The sequence below is a fragment of the Loxodonta africana genome, chromosome 21, assembly GCF_030014295.1.
Source record: "Loxodonta africana isolate mLoxAfr1 chromosome 21, mLoxAfr1.hap2, whole genome shotgun sequence".
NCBI lineage: Eukaryota > Metazoa > Chordata > Mammalia > Proboscidea > Elephantidae > Loxodonta > Loxodonta africana.
Genome location: NC_087362.1, coordinates 33,307,440 through 33,331,844, shown reverse-complemented (window position 1 = coordinate 33,331,844; position 24,405 = coordinate 33,307,440). Strand labels below are relative to the sequence as shown.

General features: G+C 47.4%; 1 protein-coding gene across 2 annotated transcripts in view; it reads left to right on the top strand.

Annotated features, from left to right (window-relative positions):
- CRISPLD2 (cysteine rich secretory protein LCCL domain containing 2) overlaps positions 1 to 19,685 on the top strand; it is a 71,441-nt gene extending 51,756 nt beyond the window's left edge. For both annotated transcript variants that reach the window (XM_010597822.3, XM_010597820.3), the window contains exons 14-15: positions 3,802 to 3,935; positions 17,039 to 19,685. In XM_010597822.3, coding sequence (XP_010596124.1) covers positions 3,802 to 3,935; positions 17,039 to 17,093 — 189 coding nt within the window. In that variant the 3' untranslated portion in view covers positions 17,094 to 19,685. The remainder of the gene's footprint in view (positions 1 to 3,801; positions 3,936 to 17,038) is intronic.
- The last annotated feature ends 4,720 nt before the right edge of the window (positions 19,686 to 24,405 follow it).

The following is a 24,405-nucleotide window of genomic DNA, read 5'->3' as shown; positions in this document are numbered from 1 at the left end:
AGCTGTGGGATGTTGGACAAGCCTTTCCCCATTCTCGGCCTCAGTCTTCTTATCTCTCCTGCCGGTCTTTCTTGTGTCTGGATGAGTTCTCACGCTGTGGAGTGCTGTTCAAACAGATTCCCAGGCCCTGCTTCCAGCGTTTCTGATTCAGTGAGTCTGGGAAGGGGCCTGAGAGCCTGCATTTCTACCAAGCTCCCCAGACATGCTGGTGCTGCAGGTCCCACTTTGAGGCCCACTGGGCTAGAGTGAAAGTCCCTTGAGAATTGTTGACAATGGTGACAGTGATGATTATGGCAGTGGTATTTGTCTTAGTAACATTTATTGAGCACTTACTGTATGCCGGCCTGGATTAAGCCCTTTATCTTAGTCTTTATGATGGTCCTTGGTGGAGCTTCACCGTTATCACCCAGTATAGAGTAGTGTGTGGAAACCCTGGTGGCGTAGTAATTAAGAGCTATGGCTGCTAACCAAAAGGTCTGCGGTTCGAATCCACCAGGCACTCCTTGGAAACCGTATGGGGCAGTTCTACTTAACAGCAATGGGTTTTTTGTTTTTGTATGGAGTAGCGTGTAGATTGCAGGCTCTGGAGCATGGCAGTCCTCGTTCTGCTGTTAACTAGTATAATGTCTCTGGGCAAATCATTTAGCCCCCCGAACCTCAGTTTACCAATCTTGTAGGGTTAGTGGGTGATTACTATGTCAGTGGGAGTCCCTGGGTGGTGCAAATGGTTAAGCGCTGGGCTACTAACTGAAAGGCTGGAGGTTCGAGTCCGCATAGAGGAGTCTTGGAAGAAAGGCCTGGCAATCTCCTTCTGAAAAATCAGCCATTGAGAATTCTACAGAGCAAGCATAGTTCCACTCTGACACACACAGGTCATCGTGAGTCAGAGTCAACTCCATGGCAACTGACTTTTTTTTAATCTATCAGGAAGTGGAGAATGTTGAAAAGACTTTGAATAACTATAAATGTCAAAAGTCCATTAGACAGTGGATGTCAGTTTATTTCTCTAGGTGTAAATATAAGCCGTTGGAATACAAGCCCCTTGAAGGCAGGGCCTGGGTCTGGTTCACTTGTACATTCCTAAGGCTGTGAACCGAAATGTTGGCTGTTCAAGTCCGCCCGGAGGCACTTGGAAAGAAAGGCCTGGCAACCTACTTCAGAAAAATCAGCCTCTGAAAACCCTACGGAGCACAGTTCTACTCACACAAACATGGGGTTGCCATGAGTCAGAGTCAACGTGATGATGACGGGTTTGGATTTTTTTTGATGACTGTATCCGTATCTGCGAAATGCTTAGACCAGGGTCTGGTGTGGCTAACGCTGAAAAATGTTACTATGATAATCCCCACTTGACATTGAGGAAATAGAGGCTTGGGAATTAAAAAAGGTCGTAGGCAACAAGTAAGTGGTGGAGGCAGGATTGGCTTCCAGCTTCTCTGAGGCCAGACCCTGGGCCCCATCATTGTTCTTGCTGACATTAGGTGTTAACAAACCTCCAGTGGACACCTTGTTCCTCCTACAGAAGCTTGGCAAGAGGAGCGGTGTGGGCAGAAGGGAGAAAGAGGAAGAAAGCCTTGCTGGCACCAGGGTGTACTGTGTGTACGTTGATAACCAAGAAAGATCTGGGCATGGTGAGGTTCTCAGACTCACAGCCCACAACCTGATGTTATCACAGAAAGCTCCTGCTTCACTGGTGTCCAGAAACCCTCAGAGTGGAGGGGAGGACTAACATAGAGCTTAGAGACAAATGCTGACTCTCAGTCTAGGGGACCAATCCCTACCTCGTCTGTATGAACAGTAAGCGTGTTTGTGCCCATTTATAAAACTCTCCCGCTAACAGCGATCTGAGAGGAATTCTGAGATGAATTAGCTGATCTCCTTGCTTCTCTTTGAGATGGATGTGGAGCCACTGCCTCTTAACCTTTTGGGGACATGAACCCCTTTGAGAATTGGAAAGGTGTGGATCCTTTCTCTAAGAAAAGGCTTTATGGTTGCAGTGTGATGCATCATTTTTGTGTGGTCTTTCTTGCCATGGTCTTGTAACTCCCACCCAAGTGATTGGGTGAGACTGTGCAGATATGGTAATTGTGGCCCATCAAGGGGATTGGTCAGTTTTGTCATCCTGCTAGGCTTAAAACAAACCATCCCAGAAGTGAGAAAAGAGGATCTTACCACCACCAAGGAAGAAGAGCCAGGAGCAGAGTGCATCCTTTGGACCTGGGATCCCTGTGTTGAGACCCTCCTGGACCCAGGAGACAGAGCTGTAACACCAAAAATGGCAAGATGGAGAGAAGCAATAGCAGACAAACGGCAGCAGCAGAGGCAGCAGAACAAGGAGAAGCAGGAGACTGTGTAGTGGGCTCCCAGGCCCACAGCCCACAGAGCAAGAAAGCTGAGCGCCTTTAGACAGGACGCTTGCTGGTGGTGTAGGGTGCTGTGGGCATTTGGAAGAGTGAGGTTTGCTGACCCATGGAACTAGAGCTGAGCACCTTTGGGCTGAGGCTTCCCGGCTGAGCAGGGTGCCTCTGGGCACTTGTCAGCAGAGCTAAAAGAGCTTTGTAACACTTGCCCAAGCAGGGTAGAGGCCAGGCCAAAGGGCTGAGGGCCAGGGAGACCTGCCTGTAGACACGGCTGAGAAGAGGCTGTCCTGATGGAAGAACTGTATCCTAAGCATTCCTGAGCCTGGGTTATAACTGTTACTTCCCTAATAATCCCCATAATTGTATTTTCTGTGAGTTCTGTGTGGCCATTACAATGAATTATCGAACCTAGCAGAGATGTAGAGAGCACTGTGGGAAGGACAGTTGGTGTTAGAATTGGTAAAGATGGCTGAGAGACGAAGCATGTCTCACCTCCACCTCATAGAAATCAGGCTTGGGCTGTTGATCTTGATTCTCTGTCTCCCTTGTGAAGTTAAGGAGGTCAGATGCCGCCCCCCTCCTCTCCCCACCCTCCCATGCCATTCTTACAGTGGCGCAGACAGCTGTCCTGTGTGCCTGGGACTGAGGGCTTCCCAGACATAGGATTCCAGCACTAAGATCAGGGAAGGGAAGTCTGTGCAGAACCTATAGATGCGCACGGCTCTGCTGGCAGCCTCAGGCCTCACGAACACCCACAGTCTGGGGCCGAGAACCCCTGTCCTTATCTGTTTGTTTTTGAAGAAGCCTGGTCAAGCATGTTGTCAAAATGTCAGTGGAGCAATTCCCCTTGAAATTCTATTTCCTGTACAAGTTCAAGTCATCAAACTTAAACCACCAGTTGCCACTGAGTCGACTCCAAGTCATGGTAACCCCATGTATGTCAGAGTAAGGTTTTTGATGGCTAAGATTTTGGAAATAGATTGCCAGACCTTTTTACCAAGGTACCTCTGAGTGGACTCACATTTCCAACCTTTTGCTTAGCAGCCAAACACGTTAACTGTTTGCAGCACCCAGGGACTCCCATCACACTCCAATCCCTGCCTCCATCTTCACAAGGTCTTCCTCTCTGAGTCTCAGTCTCAACCCTCCCTCTGCTTTTCTCTTATAAGGACTCTTACCCTGGGATTTAGGGCCCACTCCAATCCAGGAAGACTTCATCTCAAGATCTTTACCTCAATTACATCTGCAAAGTCCCTTTTTCCAAGTGAGGTCACATCCACTGGCACTGGGGGGTTAGGACTTGGACATGTCTTTTTGGAGGACACAATTCAGCCTACCACAGTAGCCATGGTTATTTCTAGGGGCCGACATGGTCCACACCCCACCACCCAGGTGATGCAGTCAGGGTTGACACTGATCAGAGCTCCTCCTGCTTTCTCAGACTTCCAGCATCTGCATGACAGCGGTGCACGCAGGCGTCATCAGGGACGAGAGCGGGGGCTACGTGGACGTGATGCCCGTCGACAAGAAGAAGAACTACGTGGGCTCACTCAGGAACGGTGTTCAGTCAGAAAGGTAGGGCGGGGTCTGATTCTGGGCACCCACGGCAGCCAGTGGTGGCTACTCTGGGGACTTGGGGTGGGAGGGCACCCATGATGTTACCTTTACAATACAATCGGGTAGGTTCCGACTGGTTCTCTCCAGACAACCAGGGCAAGCCAATGGTTTTCTCTTCACTTCCTTTCTTTCTTGAAAATAGAAACTTTTCTCTTTCTGTTTTGAATGCATGTTTTTGTAGAAAATTGAGAAACATTAGATAAGCACAAATGAAAACAACCCATAACCCATTAGCCAAGGGAACTGCTATGAGATTTTGGTGTGTATCCTTCCAGGCCTTAAAGTGTGTGTACTTTTTTTTTTTTTACAAAAACAAAGAGGATCAAATTATAATGACTACAGAATGAGAGCAGAGAATCAGGGGTCCAACAGACCTGGACCCTGCCTCTTACAAGCTTTGTAACCTTGAGCAAGTTACTCCATTTCTCTGAGCCTCAGTTTTCGCATCTGTGATTTGGGGAAAATAACTGCCCCTATCTCGTGGGGATGTTGGGAGGGTGAATTGAGATAATGCATAACCTGGTGTCTAACAGTAATAAGCCCTCAGTAAATGAAGACTATGTTCATTACTCTGTATTTTCACTTATAGATCATAAAGTTTTCCCCTTTGCTCTTGAAATCTACTCCCATAATGCCATTTTTAATGCATAGAATTGCATCAAACGAATGTGCAGCCCTTCGCATAATTGCTGGCCGTTTGGGTTCCTTTCCATTCTTTGGCGGAATAGTCATCTCCAAGACGAACAGCCTTGCCAGTGAATGTCTATACACAACTATGACAGTTTTCTGAAATCACTAGAAGTAAAATTTCTGTTTGAAAGCCTGTGCAGACTTCCAGGGTTTTGGGTATGCCTTTCTGGAATGTTCTTCAGAAAGCACCCAGCCCTGGTTCAGGCTGCCAGTCCATTTCTGGTACACACCACTCATTCTCACAAGTATCGCTGTTGTCCACGGGAGCAAAACTCACAGGCCTTGGAGTTCAGGGGCCCAGGGCCTATGGCCAAACAAGGCACCACCTTTCCAAGTCTCAGTTCCTTCATCTGTAAAATACGAGTGATTATCACACCCATCCAGGGACAGACCCAGGTTATGAAGGGCCTGAAGGTTTTATATTTGAGGGGCCCTCTATAGAAAAACCAAACCAAACCCATGGCCGTTGAGTTGATTCCAACTCATAGCGACCCCATAAGACAGAGTAGAACTACCCCATAGAGTTTCCAAGACGTGCCTGGCGGATTTGAACTGCCAACTCTTTGGTTAGCAGACGTAGCACTTAACCACTACACCACCAGGGTTCCCCTCTTTAGAAAAGGAAGGTGAAATTAAGAATACAAGATGTCAAAGGCCCCTGAAGCTGCAGCCTGGATGGCTTCATGGGGGCGTCCCTAGTCCTGCCCTCCCAGCCCCTGGGGCCATTCTATGTATTACTGTAACTCTGTGTGAGGACGCTGCAGAATCAAGTCATGCACAGATGGCATTTATTGCTTCCAAGGGTGGGTTAAGGGCTTCCTGCCCCGGAACTCTGCCACCAGCCTCCAGCAGCCTGAGTGGACAGCTTTTGCATTTTTCTCTTCAGCATTTGCAACCTTTGTTTGGGAACAGCTTAATGAAAGGAAATTCCACTGATTTAATTGGAGGGAAGTGAAACAGCTGATTAGGTGGAATTTCCTGGCCAGGCTGGAAAGAAATCCCTGGACACTCATTTGGTGAGCTCTTTTTACCCATTTTAAGAGAAAGTCATCTTCCTGAGATGTGCTGGGCTGGGCTCTGTTCTCTTGGCTGTCTTACTGCTGAGAACATCAGCACAGTTTCCCTGTGCAATGGAGGACAAGGATCTCATTGTCTGGCCCCTCAGGTGGGTGTCGGGAAGGCAGGTGACCCAGAGGAGGCCCTTGAGGCTGCTTCTCTCTCACTCTCAGTCCCACCCGCAGGGGTCTGTTGTTCTTTCTCACTCGTCCTACGGGACCTGAGTTGCCTCTGTCATTGTCCGTGCTGACTGGTCTCCAGGCAGCCCCTCCCCTGCACGAACATCAACAATACCAGTTGCCGCAGCGCCAACTCCAGCTCACGGCGACCCCACGCGTGTCAGAGTAGAACTGCGCTCCGTAGGGTTGTCAGTGGCTGAGTTTTTGGAAGTAGATCACCAGGCCTTTCTTCCGAGGCGCCTCTGGGTGGACTCCATCCGTCAACCATTTGGTTGGCAGCTGACTGCCTTAACCATTTGCATCACCCAGGGGCTCCCTGTCGCCAATGCTGGCTTCATCACTGAAAAAAGATTTCTGGGATCCTCCACAGCACTCCCCGTTAAGACTTTGCTTCCCTTGCTTTTCTGGTTCTACCTTCATGAGTTCTGGGTGTGGAGTCAATGATAGTACTTGAACTAGTTAATTCCCTCTTCTGTGCCTCAGTTTCCTCATCTGTAAAAGGGAAAATAATATTACCTATCTCATAGAGTAGCCCTGGTGGCGCAGTTGTTAAAAGGCTCGGCTGTTAACCAAAAGGTTGCTGGTTCAAACCTACCAGCTGCTTCACAAGAAAGATGTGGCAGTCTGCTTCCGTACAGATTTACAGCCTTGGGCCTCCACCAGACTGAGTGTAGTGCAACTAGATAGTGTCCCGCTACCACCACTGACTGCTTTGACAGGGATCACAATAGAGGGTCCCAGACAGAGCTAGAGGAAAATGTAGAACAAACTTCTAACTCACAAAAAAGACCAGACTTATTGGTCTGACAGAGACTGGAGAAACCCCAAGAGTACGGCCCCCGGATACTGTTTCAGCTCAGTAATGAGGTCACTCCTGAGGTTCACCCTTCAGCCAAAGACTGGACAGGCCCATAAAACGAAACGAGACTAAAGGGGCACGCCAGCCCACAGGCAAGGACTAGAAGGGAAGAGGGAACAGGAAAGCTGGTAACAGGGAACCCAAAGTGGAGAAGGGAGAGTGTTGACATGTCGTGGGGTTGTTAACCAATGTCATAAAACAATATGTGTATTAACTGTTTGATGAGAAACTAGTTTGTTCTGTAAATCTTCATCTAAAGTACAATTAAAAAAAAAAAAAAGATTACAGCCTTGGAAAACCAATAGGGCAGTTCTACTCTGTCCTACAGGGTTTCTGTGAGTCCAAATCAACTCAATGGCAGTGGGTTTTGGTGGGTATCTCCTAGGGTGGTGGTAAGGCAGCAGTTCTCAGGGTGGGGTCCCCAGACCAGCAGCACTGGAATCAACTGGGAACTTGTTAGAAATGCAGATTCTCAGGCCCTACCCCAGACCTACAGAATCAGATGCTCTGGGCGTGGGCCTGGCCATCTATGTTTCATACGTCCTCCAGAGGGTACTGATGCAGCTCAAGTGCGAGAACTGCTATTATAAAGACGATGCAAGGGTGACCACAGCGCTATATATGATTCTGTATTTTGTTATTAAGAGCCATCCATTTACTAACTATTTATTAAGCACTTGTGGTGTATCAGGACCTGTGCTGGGACCTGTGGGTGCAGAGATGGCCAAGCCCAAGTAACAAGGATCAAGTCCAGTCTACATATAAGGAAGGAAGAGGAAGGAACCCTTCTGCCACACATAGGCCAGGCTGGAAGGACGCACAGAACCTGGTGGCATTTGGGACCCTGTTCCACTGTTTGCTAGCTGGGTGACCTTGGGCTGGCACAGTCTCTCTGAGCCTCAGTCTCTTCCCTGTAAAATGGGTTGCCGTGAGGATTAAATGAAGTCATGTGTGCAAAGTGTTTACCCAGTGGCTCCTGTTAAGTGTCTAATAAGATCTGGGGGCCCTTGGTGCTGTATCATAACTTCTAAAGTCTGCTCCAAACCTCAGGTAGTTGGGTTCTTTTCATGGAGGGTCAAGTACTTGAGCATAAGAAATGGCCTAAATAAATTCTTTTTCGGGACAAGGGACAAGGCACCTTATAAGATTTCATTCTTTCATCCTTGCACCCTTCCTCCAACCCTCACTCATCCATCCATCCATCCTCCAACCCATGCTCCCCTATCCATCCATCCATCCATCCATCCATCCATCCATCCATCCATCCATCCATCCATCCACCCACCCATCCATCCATCCACCCACCCATCCACCCATCCACCCACCCACCTACCCATCCATCTCCATCTGTCCGTCCGTCCGCCCACCCGCCCACCCACCCACGTATCCATCCATCCATCCATTCATCCACCCACCCACCCACCGATCCACCCATCCATCATACACTAATGACCCCTATAACATTCCAGGCACCCAGTCCCGCAGGAACCCCACAGCCAGTCTCTGCTCTCATGGAACTTAGACCATTGAATGAGGGCAGACAATGTAGAGGTAATGACAGCAGGGCATAGGGAGCTAAAAGCACATCCAGTAGGGCACAACCTCACTGTCAGGAGGGGCCTCCAGGCAGAAAAAACTCCAGCAGAGGAGCCTGGAGAGATGCCTTGGGTGTGGCCGTGTCCCATCCCCTCCCTTGTGTAGAAGAGCCTTGGCACACCTCTCTGCTGAGAAACCTCCCTGGAGCCTGTTCCCATTAGGAGACTCTGGGAACCGGGCCCTGGGGCCAGAGGGTGACTCTGTCCCAAAATGGCTGCTTGGACCCTGATTGGGTACGGACTGCTCCCAAGGGAGGTGTGGGTGCTGGGCTCACTCTGACTGGTTCCCAGCAAACTATGTTTTAAATTCAGTGACTCCTTCAAGCAAACAAACAAACAAAAAATCCTCCTGAACAGAATTCTCAGCAGAAAGGGTCAAAAGTTGGTTCTGCTTTCAGAGTGGATTTGGTTTGGCAATAATCTTTTTCTAGAAGAGGATTTCCTGAAAGTGTTGAAAGGTAGCCATACAGAATCGGAACAAACACGAATGGGCTCCTTCTCTGACACACTCACCAAGGATAGCAAAGGAGGGAGAAGGTATTGGGAGAGCCTTCAGTGTTGGGGTTTGTCCGAATGTTCTCAGGAAGAAGCTGGACATCTGGCTGTGCATCAGTTCAAGATGTTTCCTTAGACCAGGCCCTTTTTTTTAAAAGACAGATTTCATAAGGAAGTTGGGAAATATACCAACAGTGACATAACATTCTTGGTTTTAAAAGTATACCTATATACAGAAGTATATGCAGGTAGACTTTCATCTGAATAGTGAGTTCATTCAGCTAACATTTATGGGGCAACTCCTGTGTGCCAGCACTATCCTAGGCACTGGGGACCCAGCAGCGGTCCTCAAAGGGCTTATAGTCAAGTGTACCATGTCCAACAGAAATCTAATGTGAGCCACATATGCAATTCTAAAGTTTCTAGTCACCAAAATAAAAGGAAACAGAAACGGAATTTTAGAACATATTTTACTGAGCCCAATAGATCCAAAATAGTATTTCAATATGTAATCAATATAAAAAATGATTAATGAGAGATTTTACATTCGTTTTTTGGTCTTAAACCTTAGAAATCTTGTATGTGTTTTACACCTGCAGTCCAGTTTAACTTGGCCGAGCCACACTGCAAGTGCTCAGAAGCCATGAGTGGCTGGTGGCTGCCATATTGGACAGCGCAGGTCTAGGCAACAGCAAGGGTTGGGTGTCTGAAAACCTGTGTGTCCAGAAACTCTGAGAAGCAGAAAATGTTGCAGTGTTGTTCCAGATCCAATGAGCTTTGCATGCTCCCCCAGGCGGGGCTGGGCCAAGGCTGCTGTGCAAAGAGCCACAGGAAGAAAAAAGGGTGGGTTTCCCTCCTTCCACCCATTTCCTACTGTTCTAAGATTTGTACACAGAACAGCCCTGTGAATGGGGACTGTCATCACCCCCATTTTATCAATGAGGAAAGGGAGGTACAGAGAGGTGAAGTGACTTGCTCAAGGTCACCCAGCCAACAAGGGGCAGGGCTGGTACTTGAACACTGTCCATCTGCTCCAGCTTCCAGATCAGAACTAGCACCCCTGACTTCCTCATCCCAGACACATTACTGGGCTTGGGACACAGACCCTTCCCCAGAGGGAGTCGGAGTGAAGCTGACAGTGCGAAGGCATGCTTGTTTCTAACTTAAAGGATATTCAGTATAAGGAAATACACACTTATTATCTAAGCAATTAGTCTAGAGAGCAGAAAATAGAGTCCCCACAGGCTTCTTGTCTATGCCCTAGGTGCCCTCCATGACCAGCTCATTGATAACTTTTCCAGGCTTTTCTCCTGTGCGTATCCAAACTCATGAAAATCAAAATGGAGATCATATTATACACATTGTTCTGAAACTCTTTCCTCTGGAAAATATTGTCTGTTTCACAAACTAAGATGAAGCCATCTGACAGTTTCCTTGGGTTTCGGCTTTAATCCATTCATCACCCTGTGCGCAGTGTGCCAGCACTGGGCTGGCCTCAGAGGATGGTATTCGTCCTCATGTTTCTGATGAGAGAAACAGTGCACAGAGAGGGTCCCTGACTGGCTGAGGTTTAAGCCTGATAATAGTAACGATGGTATTCATGGCTAACGGGGATGCAGCACCTGCTGAGTGGTAGGTCTTATACCAGATGCTTTCTATAGATAACCTCATTGACTTTTTATGATATCTCTAAGAAGTAGGTGCCATTTTACAGATGTGGAAACTGAGGCTCAGAGAAATAAGCAGCTCAAGGTCCTAGAACTGAGATCTGAACCCATGTCTGAGTCCTGAATTTTCCTGAAAGATCAGTAGAGGGTGAGACTTGGGAAGAACAGGGTTGGAATCCTTTAAAAAAGGATACATGTCTGTGAGTGTGTGTGTTCATAGACATATGCAGATATATGTGTAGAAACACCTATAGGACATTTCTGAATACTAAAAAAGAAGTTGCACTCTTTAAAAAGCCAGAAAAGCTCACAGGTGTCCCTCTCCATCTATCCTTTTAATGCTGAGTTCCGGGACCCCACGGGGAGAGATCCAGCTTGTGGAACTCTTCGGTCCTCCTGGGACAGGGTCGCAGTGCTCCTGGACTGATGGCTGCCTGTCTGCCCCAGTCTGGTCTGCTCTCTTTAATCCACTGTGTCATGTGGTGCCAATGGCACATGCTTCCTCTGAGGGGAAGGAGGGAGCCCGTGCTTCTGAGGAGCTTTAGAGAGCCGTAAATCACTCCCTGACCCTCCACCCTGCATGAAACCCACAGAGCAATGTTCCCTGAAGTGGGGACAAGATAGGCCTGGGCCGGATGTGAAGTCGGCTCTGAGCCCTGGCCCGTTGGGTAGGGCAGGAAGATGACATTGGAGAGGTACCCTTGGAGTGTCTGAGCTGGCAGGGACTGGACCCTGCTTACTGTGAGGAAACTGAGGCACAGAGAGGGCCAGAGACACGCCCAATGTCATGCAGCAGGTTGGGTGGACTCTTTCCACCACATTGGTTATCTCCTCCAAGGAGAGACTGGAAACCAAGCCAGCTCCCAGCCTGTTGGAAGGAGACTTTGGCCAGGAGCCCATCCCACTGCCTGTATTTGGCAGAGGCCCTGTCGGCCTGTATAGCTGGGCCCTCCTAGAGCTCCAGACAGGAAAGGTAAGCCTTCAGGGAGGAGGCTGGCCTCCATCTAGGACACTGCCTTGTGCATGTGGCGCTTCTTGAGTCTGCTGCCTCCTGCCCCCGATGAGCTGTGTCTACACTCCCACCATGGTCTGGGGTTGGCTGATGTCACCCAGGGTGTCATCACCAGTCCATGCAAGAAAATGGTAGGAGACCCCCACGGTCACACTGTACAGACCTGGGCACCCATTCTGCTGCACCCAGACCTAGTGAGTGGCTGGAGCAAATCGCATCACCTTTCCAAGACTTGGGTTCCTCACCCGGGGGAGGGAGGACAGTGCAGATCTCATGGGGGCCGTGGGAATGAGTGAGGGAAGACAGTGGAGAATGGAGGCAGCGTTGGCATGCATGCATGCAGTGTGTGTGTGCTGGCGGGGCCGCTGGGCATAGAGAGTGAGTGTCAGTGTCCCAGCAGGCACGCTGAGTGCCATTGGAAGGACGGACGTTACTAACCAGGGCTGGGTTGGGTGCCACACCTGAGGCTGTGGTCATTGTCATTTCCTAGAGCACCTTTGTCACAGTTCACCTCAAACAGATCTGTGTTCTGGGAACTTCCTTCCTTCTCGTCTTTCCTTCCCCTCCCTCTTCCTTCCTCCCCTCCCCTTCTCTCCCTCCCTTCTGTCCCTCCTTTCCTTTCTTTCTTTCTTCCCCTTCCCTTCTTCCTTCCTTCCTTCCTCCCTCCCCTTCCCTTCCCTTCCATCCTTTCTCCCCTCTTCCCTCCGCCCTCCCTTTTACTTCTTTCCTTCTTCCCTTTCCCCTCCCTTCCTTCTTTCCTTGTCCTTGTACTAAGTCAGAGAAGACACAAAACACAGGTCATTTTCCTGACTTGCCCACCACGTGGAGTTGCAGGGTGCCATGTGGCTCTGGTTCTCCCAGACTATTGGTTTAGGCAGCAAATTCAGGGAAATCTTGCACCCCCAAGCCTTGAGGAGGGCCTTGGAATCTGGGCTTTCCAGAAACCAGCAGGGCGGCAGGGACAACCCCAGCCCCAGGACAGCCTCTCTCTCTTCCTCCCTCTTGGCCCCAGAGGCCACCTGTGGCTGAGCCTTTTGCGTGTGTCTTGGCTCTTGGATTTCTTCACAGTTCCATCTCACTGTGCGCTCCCATCTGATACACATTTACAAAGTTCAATTCCAGGGTAGCCAAAAGCACACAGCTGCCATGGGGAAAGGGGGAAAACAAGCAGGAATTCAAGCAGCCTGTCTCAGAACTGCTGAGTTTACGGAGCAAGCAGAGAGGGCCAGGGCTGTGGACCTAGAAAAAGCCATGTTTGTAAGTCATTGTGGGGCTGCGGGACTCACAGGCAGACTCCTTCCTAACGGGATAAATGCAAATTAAAGCTCTACCAGAATCGCATTTCTACCTTAGATTGGCTGAGAGCAAAAGCTAAGTAACACCTAAGCCAGCAAGTCCCGGGAAACAGGCAGTCTCGAGGGTCAACTGGCATAGCCTTCAGGGAGAGCAGTTTGAAAGCTGTCACAATTACAAATGCATATATCCTTTGATCCATAAATTCTACTCCTAGGAACTTGTCCATAAGCATACTTGTACAGATGGCAGAAGGCCCACAAACAAAGTTATCCTCTAAAGCATTGTTTGCAAAAACGATAGATTAGAAGCACCGAAATATCTATCAAGAGGGAACCAGTTAAATAAATTATAGTACTTGTCAGTCTCCTAGGGCTGACTTAACAAAATACTACCAAGCGGTGGCTTTAAAGAACAGAAATGTATTGTCTCACAGGTCTGGAGGGCAATAGTCCAGATCAGGGTATCAGCCGTGTTGATTCCTTCCAGAGGCTTTGAGAGAACCTATTCCATGCCTCTCTCCTAGTGTTGTGGTTCCTAGCAATCCTTGGTGTTCCTTAGCTTGCATCTGCCTCCATTGTCACATGGCTGCCCTTTCTCTGTCTCTCCGTGGACCTGTTTTCTTTTATAAGACAACACTCTGATGGGATTAGCACCCCACCTTAATCAACCCTGGTGGTGTAGTGGTTAAGAGCTACGGTTGCTAACCAAAAGGTCGGCAGTTTGAATCCACCAGGAGCTCCTTGGAAACCCCCTGGGGCAGTTCTACTCTGTCCTATAGGGTCGCTATGAGTTAGAATTGACTCAGTGGCAACGGGTTTGGTTTTTTTGGTTACTCTGTTATGACTTCATGTTAACCGATAACATCTTCAAAGACCCTGTTTCCAAACAAGGTCACACTCATAGGTACCAGAGGTTGGGACTTCAACATATCTTTTGGGGGGACATAATTCAATCCATAACAGTACTTTAATACTATGGAATACTATGCAGCCAAATAAAGAGTGAGGAGGCTCTTTGTGTGTAAAAAGGAAACACATTCCAAGATATATTATTAAGGGGTGGAGGGAAGTAAGGTGTGGGGGAGTATGTATAGAGCATTTGTGTGAAAATGGGTGGGGGAAAAACATGCAACTGCTTACACACGCATAGGATACCTCTGGGGAGGAGGGCTGGAGGTCAGGTAAGAACAGAGGGAGACTGTAGCATTTTCCCCTGGAGCTTCTCTCTTTCTCCCCACCCCCTTCAGCTCCACTGGCTGGCAATTCTACCTGTGAAAACCAGCAGCTTTGCTGTTGGTGGGGGCTAACTTGATCTGGAGGAAGCATGGAAAAATGCCACATTTCCGGACATTGTCAGAAACAGTAGCGACCCCAGTGGTGAACAAATTGGGAAAGCCAATGTCACTGCTAGACTGAGGTTGTGATCATGGTTGGGGCAATCAACAGACTGAGAGGTTAGTCAGAAATTGAACAGAGAGATCTAGAGAATGAGATGGCCAGAGTGGACCGTGAGGAGCCCCTGCATCTCACTGGTGGTCTGGAAGACTATGTGCCTGCAACAGCAAGAGGAGCAAAGTTGGAGGATTCACACTTCCCAATTTCAAAACTTACTATAAAGCTACAGTAATCAAGGCAGTTGTACTGGCATAAGGGTAGACATACAGATTAATGGAACATAACTGAGAGTCTAGAAATAAACCCTCATATTTATAGTGAACTGATTTTCAACAAGGGTACCAAGGCCATTCAATGGGGAAAGAATAGTCTTTTTGACAAATGGTGCTGGGACAACTGGATCTCCACATGCAAAAGAATGAAGTTGTACCCTACCTCACACCATATAAAAATTTAAATCAAAGACCTAAATATAAGAGCTACAACTATAAAGAAGAAAATGGGTATAAATCTTCATGACCTTGGATTAGGCAATGGTTTCTTAGATATGACACCAGAAGCACAATTTATGAAAGAAGAAAGTGATAAGTTGGACTAAACCAAAACTGAAAACTTTTGTGCTTCCAAAGACACCATTAAGAAGATGAAAAGACTGGTCACACACTGGGACAAAATATTTGCAAATTGTATATGTGATAACGGACCCCTGGTGGCAGTAGTGGTTAAGAGATTGGCTGCTAACCAAACGGCCAGCAGTTCAAATCCACCAGTCACTCCTTGGAAGCCGTATGGGGCAGTTCTACTCTGTCCTATAGGGTCACTATGAGTTGGAATTGACTCCACGGTAATGGGTTCGGTTTTTTTTTTTTAAATCTGATAAAAGGCTTTCTAGAATATATATATATATGTATATATACTTATATAACCTCTTACAACTCAATAGTAAGAAGGCAAACAACCTAATTAAGAACTAGGACAAAGATTTGAATAGACATTTCACCAATGAAGGTACACAAATGTCTAAGAAGCACATGAAAAGATGCTCGATGTAATTAGTCATTAGGAAATTCAAATTCAGGCCACAATGAGATTCCAATTCACACCCACTGGAATGGCTATAAGACAGACAATGACAAATGTTGGGGAGGATGTGGAGATGCTAGGACCCTCATGCATTGCTGGTGAGACTGTAAAATGGTGCAGCCACTTCGGAATATAGTTTGGCAGTTTTAAAAGAAGGCTTAACATACAATCCAGCAATTCCACTCCTAGGTATCGATCCAAGAGAAATGGAAATATATGTTCACACAAAGATTTGTATGTGAATATTCATATCAACTGATAAATGGATGAATAAATAAAATGTGGTCTATCCATACAAATGGAATAGTATTCAACCATAAAAAGGAATGAAGTACTGATACATACTTCAACATGATGAACCTCAAAAACATGACGTTGAGTGAAAGAAGCCAGATACAGAAGGCCACATGCTGTACGAACCGTTTACATGAAGTGTCCACAATAGGCAAATGCGTAGAGACCAGAAGTAGATTAGAAGTTGGCAGAGGCTGGGTGGGGGATTTGCTTGTGTATGGGCACAAGGGATCTTCTCGGGGAATGGAAATGGTCTAAGACTGGATTGTGGAGATGGCTGCACAACCCTATAAAATTACCAAAAATCATTGAATTGTATAATGAGTTTTATGGTATGTCACACCTCAATAAGGAGTCCCTGGGTGGTGCAAATAGTTAGTGCACTCGACTGCTAGCCAAAAGGTTGGTGGTTTGAGTCTACCTAGAGGCACCTCAGAAGAAAGGCCTGGCGATCTACTTCTGAAAAAACAGCCATTGAAAACCCTGTGGAGCATAGTTCTACTCTTGACACACATGGTGTTGCCATGAGTTGGAATCAACTCAAAGGCAACTGGTTATACGTCAGTAAAATCATTTTAAGAAGTTTTCAGTTAGCTGAAGGATTTAACTTCTATCGGGACAGGGTAGTTTCTACGATCAGTGAGACCTTGGATAAGTCACTGAATTTCTCTATGCCTCCATTTCTTCACCTGTAGAATGGGGATCTAGGATAATAACAGAGGCCCCCTCAGGAGGAAGATGGAAATGCACATGAAGCACTCAGCACAGCGCTGGGCACTGAACCACGTCCCTCAGCTCCCTCAGCGTGCTCTCTCCAAATCGCACTAGCATCAGCATTAGCATCATAAAAACCTAATTGCCATCCAGTCGATTCCAACTCATAATGACCCTACAGGACGGAATACAACTGCCCCATAAAGTTTCCAAGGTTGTAAATCTTCACCGAAGCAGACTGGCTTCACCGAGGAATGGCTGGTGGGATCAAACCACCAACCCTTCTGTTAGCAGCCCAGCTCTTAACCACTGCGCCACCAGGGCTCCTTATTATTGTAACACCACCCCATTAATCTGTCCACCAGATGGCCGCTATTTGGGTTGACAGGTGGTAGCAAAAACCAGGGAGAAGTCTTAGAGGGTGAGTCAATTCAGACAGACTGGGGCCAGTAAATCCCTGAGTTAAAAGAAAATAACTTAACGACTCTGACCTAGATTCAGACTGAGGCACATTTGCAAAGAAAATGTCATTTGCCAGCCGCTTCTAATTCAGTGCTGGCTCTGTTTCCAGTAGCTGCCGGAAGTGTCCCTTGACCACGTGCATCTACTGCAAGAGGGGCCACCAGGGCCACCGCCCCATACTCCGCTCTCCCTTCCCAACCCAAGGGAGTCCCTGTGGAAGGCCTCCCAGGTCTTCCCCACAACATATTCTTTCCTTCTTTTGCAGCTTGCGGACCCCTCGAGATGGAAAGGCCTTCCGGATCTTTGCAGTCAGGCAGTAAACCTCCAGCGCCGGGGGGGCAGGGGGTATCTTCAGGAGAGCTTTGGGGTTTTGCTTTTTCTGTTGTCATTTGGGGGGTGGGGGTGGGGTGTGGAGAGTTGGGAAACTTTCTTAGCGTGGGGCTCAGTGCCACATGGGGGCTCCTCTCTGTGGCCTTTGGTGAGGCTGACATCTCATCTCATCCCCGTGGAGAGACAGCATCCTTGGTGTGTTGGCTGGACAACTGGCGACAAGTCCTGCTGAGGTCTGGGGCGCCCATCTCTTAAAGGAACAGTTGCCCGAGATGCTCCTTCCCATGTGTTGTTCTTTTGTGGGTGGGGAGAGATTTCAAACCTGCCGAGACAGCCAAGGGTTTGGAGCTCAAAAATTTGAGGCCTTCATGGGTGTGGAATGGGGCACACTGAGGAAGAGGAGAGAGAGTTTCAGGAATGGAGTCGAAGGTGGTTATTTAAAAATAAAAATTCCAGTCCGTCCCTATCAATGGAGAAAAATGGGCTTCATGTTTGCTGGTCAGACAAACAGCAGGAACGAGAGGGCTCGGGGAGCAAGACTTCAGCTCCTGCCCTGGCACGTGTCCTTGCTGGTGCCCTGCCGAGTCCACGGCAGGTTAGTTATATATACAGCAGTGCTGGTTTATTTAGAGTTCAGCAGTAACTCCAGAGATTTATCTTGTCTGTGTCGTCTCCTTCGTTCACGTGGCCCGTCTGTTTGCTGCCGTGACCTTTGGTCCCGTGGAGGACTGAGAAACCAGGATCCTTTCTTTGCCCTCTCCCCGTTGTGGCTCATGCCCCACCCCACCAGATTTGTGTGTACGGCGTATTTCCCACCCAGGGCTTTGCTTTGCAATCGACTCCTTTTAAAGCCTGCGTTTTCTCAACTGGTGACTCCGCAGAGGACAGCCAAAGAAGGGCTGCTCTGTGGCTGCTTTTTCACAGATGACAACCGTGCAGACTCTCCCTCTGGCGGGTGATCTGTTTTTTAGTCGTGGAGAAAATAGATTCCTTGGAACGTTCCTCCCCGAGGTTAGTGGCCTGGGAGGAGCGGCAGCCTGTGGCTATGAAACTGTTCACGGTGTAATAACGATAGAGTCTAACACACCAGGAGGGTTTCTCTTCCTGTTTTTGTGGGACAGCTTTTGCCAACCATTCCCGGGCTCCAAGGACTGTGGTGCTAGCTGGCTTCTGTCACTTTATAAGAGTTCTTCACCAGCCCAGACTTAAAGCCCACAGCGAAATGAAATACTCTTTTGTAAATAGCATTTCTTTGCAGAAGGTAAAATTCCATTCTTCCACCACCAGGTTGGCCAATATGTCACTTTTGTGAAAGCCAGTTTCAAACTGGATTTCACTTCCCGTCAAAATATTTCTAAGGCAAAGGAACTAGCAGAAAGCAAAAATCTGAGATCACGTGGACAAGGAACCTTACCTGGGGAATGAAGGTGTGGGTCAGTTCACTGTGTTCTTAATTCATACAGAATCTGAAGGTAAATAGTTTTTTGTTTTGTTTTTTTAAAAAGCAATTAAACTCTTCATAGAAGGTAAAATTAGCAGGACCATATTTTGCTTAGTTCATAGTAGGTGAGTATGCAACCTCAGAGGTCAAGGAGAAAGAATTCGGTCAGCCTGACAGGTACTAGTCTAGTGAGCACTGTATGGAAACTTGTAGATGCGAGGTGTGCTGCTGGACACATGGCTTCGTCACTGGTTGATCGTGGCGGTGGCTGGGTTGAGACAACAAAGTAGATCGGATTCCCTAGTTGGGTTTTTAGAATTAGTGATCAGATGCAGGGAATTTCTGTGGGTTTGTTTCTGAGGCATCCCATCAGAGGAAGAACCAGAAACTTCCATTGTGAGTTGACTCCCATTATTTGAAAACAAAGTTCCTGGTTCCTTAAAGCACCCGTTGCTGTCACCTGGCCTCCTGCTCATGGAGCCCGTAGGAGTGGCAGAGTGGGGCTGTGCCCCACAAGGTTTTCAGTGGCTGGTTTTTCAGAAGTAAATCACCAGGCCTTTCTCCCAAGGCACCTCTGGGTGGACTCGAGCTTCCAACCTTTTGGTTAGGAGCCCGGTGTGTTTACTGTTTGGACCATGCAGGAACTCCCCAGGCTCCTTAATGCATCGTGAACCTGGCCCGTCTAACAGAACCGGATCTTGAGGCTTTTTTAAATCATTTTGAAACTGGAACCATTTTTCTTCTTGATTGCTGGTCCTCAAAATGGAAAAAAGACTACAAATTATAAAGCCCTTCTACACAGGGACCACCTCTATTTTGTGTCTGACAAGCCCATTGCATGATGTTTACTAACACAATGCGTCAACCAGCAGGGGGTCATTTAGGTCTCCTGCCCCCAAAATGAAGAGTTTGGGTTTCTTTTTGCTCTTTGCCCTGTCGTGTTCTCAAATGTGTGCTGAGTTTTCACATTGTCTGTAGGCTCATTCAGCCCGCAGCTTACGTGTGTGCTTTTTTCTATGAAAAATGGTGTGTTTTTATTACTTCCTATGTACAAAATTTATTGTAAATGTTTTTGTGCTTGGCGTGAACAGGGGTCATGTTGTTGCTGTTGTTTCAATAAAAATGGTTTGATTTCTAAAAAGTTTCTGGAACAAATCTTTTATGGACAAGTCTGAAGAATTTATGAAACAGAACATTTAAAACCTCGTCACAGGCTCTTCCCTATCTTGTTTGTGCCACTTCTACCAGGAAAGTTGGGTCTGCAAGAATATGCTAACGACTGTGCTCTTTTCTGAAGCCTTCCCAAGACCTTCCCCAGACAAGTGGGAGTTTTGTCGCTGTTAGCTGCCTTTGAGTCGCTACCCCACGCCGATGGAACGCTGCCCAGTCCTGCGTGATATGTTGCAGATTGAACTGTTATGATCCACAGGGTTTTCTTTGGCTGATTTTTGGAGGCAGATTGCCAGGCCTTTCTTCCTGATCTATCTTAGTTTGGAAGCTCCCCTGAGACCTGTTCAGCATCATAGCAATAGTCAGGCCTCCACTGACAGACAGGTGGTGGCTGTGCTCGAGGTTCATTGGCTGGGAATTGAACCCGGGTCTTCCACATGGAAGCTGAGAATTCTACCAATGCCCTCTCTCATCATCTGTGTGGCGTGTCTGCTCCATCGGGTGGTTAGGATGATTAAATGAGATCAAACATGAGAAATACTCAGCACATGGTATGCACTTAACAGCTGCCACACATGGTTACTATCACTATAGTTCTTGTTACGATTTTGTAATGTAGAACTAATTCCAGTGGGTGCATGTCACAGAAAGGCAGATTTCAACCAAATACAGTAAAGAACTTCCTAATATGCAGAGCTGCCCAAAGATGAAACGGCCTATATGACTAGAGAGTGAGCTCCGCATCCCTGGGAGAGTACAAGCAGAAGCTGAAAAAAATCTGGATAATGGCAGACTAGACATGTTGGACTAGATCAACTTTTAGACCCCTTCCCTGATTCTGACTCTCAGCTTAGACCCTCCTTTCCCTCCTCTGTCCCACCCAGTCTGCCCTTAGGAGCCAGTAAGGGGTGGCAAGGAGCTCTCCATGGATCCTCAAACCGTGGCAACTTCATTCTGGAAAAGGAAAAATAAATAACCTCTGCAACCATGTAGGTGGTCCTGAAACTGTTAAGTTTTACTGGGTTTTTTTGTTTGTTTGTTTATCCACCTTCCTTTGAATTTTTTCTGCCAAACCAAAACCTGTCCTAGACTGCCACTAGGGCTTAAAAAATCTTTTAGATCCTTAAAAAGTAAATAAATTTGGCACAGAAGGCATGGGTTTTGAAAACCTCGCAGCATTCCTTTTACCCTTTCATCTTGGCCAACTGAACTGGTGGCAGCCTTCATCCAAGAACCAGGGAGACAGACCCTTAAACCAATTCCCTCTGGCAGCCCCTGGCTCCGAGTTGGAGAAAAGCCTCCCTGTGTGCCCTGGCTGCTACCACACTGCAGGGGAGCAGGCCAGGTTGTCAGCAAGTGGGTGCCCGGCTGACCTGCTTTCACCTTCCTATACCAGTAGTGGCTGAAGTCCAAAGGATGCTTTCCTTCCACCCCACTTTCACCAGGGTAGGGCCAATGCCGCCACTGCCTGATACAGAAGATAGCAAAGGAATCCACTGTGCTAAGTGCCTCTATGTGCCAAGAACTGGTTAGGAGCTGAGCATACACCATCTCATTTAATGAGCACACATCCCTTTCAATTACTTGCAGGTTCTCAAATTCTAATTCAATTAATATTTGTCAAAGTATCAGGTAGGAATGCATTTGGCTGCATGTAACAGAAACTCAACCACAGTGGCATATTTTTCTTGCACAAGAATTTCTAAAGTAGGCAGTACCAGGGTACAGTGCCCCAGGGGGGTCATAGATGACCAGGCTTTCCCACCTCCTACTTTGCCACCCTTATTATGTGGCATTTGTCCTTATGGTTTCAAGATGACAGCTTCACATCCAGCATGTTATTTACATTCTGGGAAGGAAGAAGAGGTAATGGTGAAGGACAAAAAAGGATATTATGAATGTCTTAGTCATCTAGTGCTGCTATAACAGAAATACCACAAGGGGATGGTTTTAACAAAGAGAAATGCGTTTTCCCACAGTCTAGTAGCTAGAAGTCCAAATTTACAGCATTAGCTCCAGGGGAAAGCTTTCTCTCTCTGTCGGCTCTGGAGCAAGGTCCTTGTCATCAGTCTTCCCCTGGTCAAAGAGCTTCTCAGGCGCAGGGACCCTGGGTCCAAAGGATATGCTCTGCTCTCACCACTGCTTTCTCGGTGGTATGAGGTCCCCAACTTTCTGCTTGCTTCCTTTTCCTTTTATCTCTTGAGAGATAAAAGGTGGTGCAGGCCACACCCCTGGGAAACTCCCTTTACATTGGATCAGGGAGGTGACCTGAGTAAGGGTGGTGTTACAATCCCACCCTAATCCTCTCAACATAAAATTACAATCACAAAATGGAATACAACCACAGAATACTGGGAATCATGGCCTAACCAAGTTGATACACACATTTTTGGGGGGACATAATTCAATCCATGACATCTCACACTTTGGCCCCCCCAAAATCACATTCTTGCAACATGCAAAACATATTCATCCCATCATATTATAGCAAAAGTCTTAAATCAACTCTAAGTCCCAAATCCAAAAATTCTTCCTCAATGTGAAATCTAGAATACAAGTTATCTGCTTCCAGAGGTACAATGGCAGAACAGGCACAAGCTAGACATTTCCATTACGAATGGGAGAAATTGGAGGAAAAGCAGGGATAACAGGCATCAAACAAGCCAGCAGAACACATTACATTAGCCCTCAAGGCTTTGAAAATAATCCTCTGTTCTCTGAGATGATTTACACAATAACCCTGCCCTCTAGCCTCTAGGTATTGGCCACACTCTGCGGATTCTGAGTGGAGGCCTCTCAGCCTCGGGCTTCAGTTCCGCCTTCCAGGCCCACTGGGACAGCAACTGTGCTCTCTTGGCTTTAGGTGCAACATTCTCCTAGCCCATCTGAGTGGCAGCTCCACCCATGGAAACACCAGAGGCCATGGCTCTACGCTTTGAAATCCCAGAGGTCCTGGCTATACCTTTTGAGTCTGAGGCAGGTCGGCTTCTTGTGTTCTTTGTCTCTTCAGCTTCTGCTTCCTGATTTCTTGGCTTCTCGGGCCTCATGCCCACATCTGCCCTGCTGGGGCAAGTGTTCCAAAGCTCAGTAGTGTTACTAATCGCCAAGCTGACACAAAGGGTCCTTGTCTTTTCCTGAGTAAGAATACACACGAAAGACAAACTTAATCTTCAGCAAGCTTTATTTTGCTTGAGTCAAGCAAAAGGAGTCAGCAGGGATCTAAGCCTCTCCAAAAGGCTGACTCAAAAAAGGAAGCAATGCTAGGGCTTATATGGGTTCGGTAGAGACAATAGAGTAATGAATATTTATTGGGCTTCTTTCAAGGGATGGGTACTTCTCAGAATGGCGGTGCATGTTAATTAGGTTGCAAGCGCATCTGGAATCCAAGATTGAACCCGCTGATATTCAAGATGGAGTCCTTTCCTTGGCCCTTGGCATCACTTATTATGGGATATAGCACAAGGGCACTGATCTTTGGCACTACATTGCCATCTTTGGAGGACTAAGGAAGGTTAAACAGTGGTCATACTTTGTTCTTCTGCTCTTGTGGGAGCCTGTAAAGGGGAAAGGGACTAAGAAAACACTAAAAAGGAGATAGTAATTCACAGGTTGTTTCAGCCTTATCTCATGTTGACAGGGTGTGGTTCCTGTTTACCCAACTTCTAGATGGTAATCTTTTAACGGCTCTTTTGTTCCACCAGTACAGTTAACCCTATCTGTCTCAGTAGCTCCACCGATAAGTGCCTGGAGGCACCCCACTCTGCCAGGAAGCCTCCTGTACACAGGCACTCAGCTCTCTCACTCCGTGGATTGTCTCCAGCGCTGTCTGGCGCTGATCTCCTGGTTCTGCTGCTGCTAGTTTTTTGTCACTGCCCCTTCTCTGCTGCTGTAGGTTCTCCACTGCACTGGTCCTCTGCCGCTGTCATTCCTCTATCCATTCACAGCTTCAAAACCGCTTCCACATTTTAGGTGTCTGTTAGAGCAGCACCCCACCCTTGGTATCAAATTCTGTCTTAGTCTTCTAGTGCTGCTATAACAGAAATACCACAAGGGGATGTCTTTAACAAAGAGAAATGTATTTTCTCACAGTCTAGTAGCTAGAAGTTCAAATTTACAGCATTAGCTCCAGGGGAAAGCTTTCTCTCTCTGTCGGCTCTGAAGAAGGTCCTTGTCATCAGTCTTCCCCTGGTCAAAGAGCTTCTCAGGCGCAGGGACCCTGGGTCCAAAGGATATGCTCTGCTCTCACCACTGCTTTCTCGGTGGTATGAGGTCCCCAACTTTCTGCTTGCTTCCTTTTCCTTTTATCTCTTGAGAGATAAAAGGTGGTGCAGGCCACACCCCTGGGAAACTCCCTTTACATTGGATCAGGGAGGTGACCTGAGTAAGAGTGGTATTACAATCCCACCCTAATCCTCTCAACATAAAATTACAATCACAAAATGGAATACAACCACAGAATACTGGGAATCATGGCCTAACCAAGTTGATACACACATTTTTGGGAGGACATAATTTAATCCCTGACACTGAACTTCTACAAACAGCCCAATCAAAAAAAATGGGCAAAGGACTTGAACAGACATTTCACCAAAGAGGATATTCAAATGGCCAGCAAGCACATGAAAAGATGTTCAACATCATTAGCCATTAGGGAAATGCAAATCAAAACCACAAGGAGATACCACCTCACG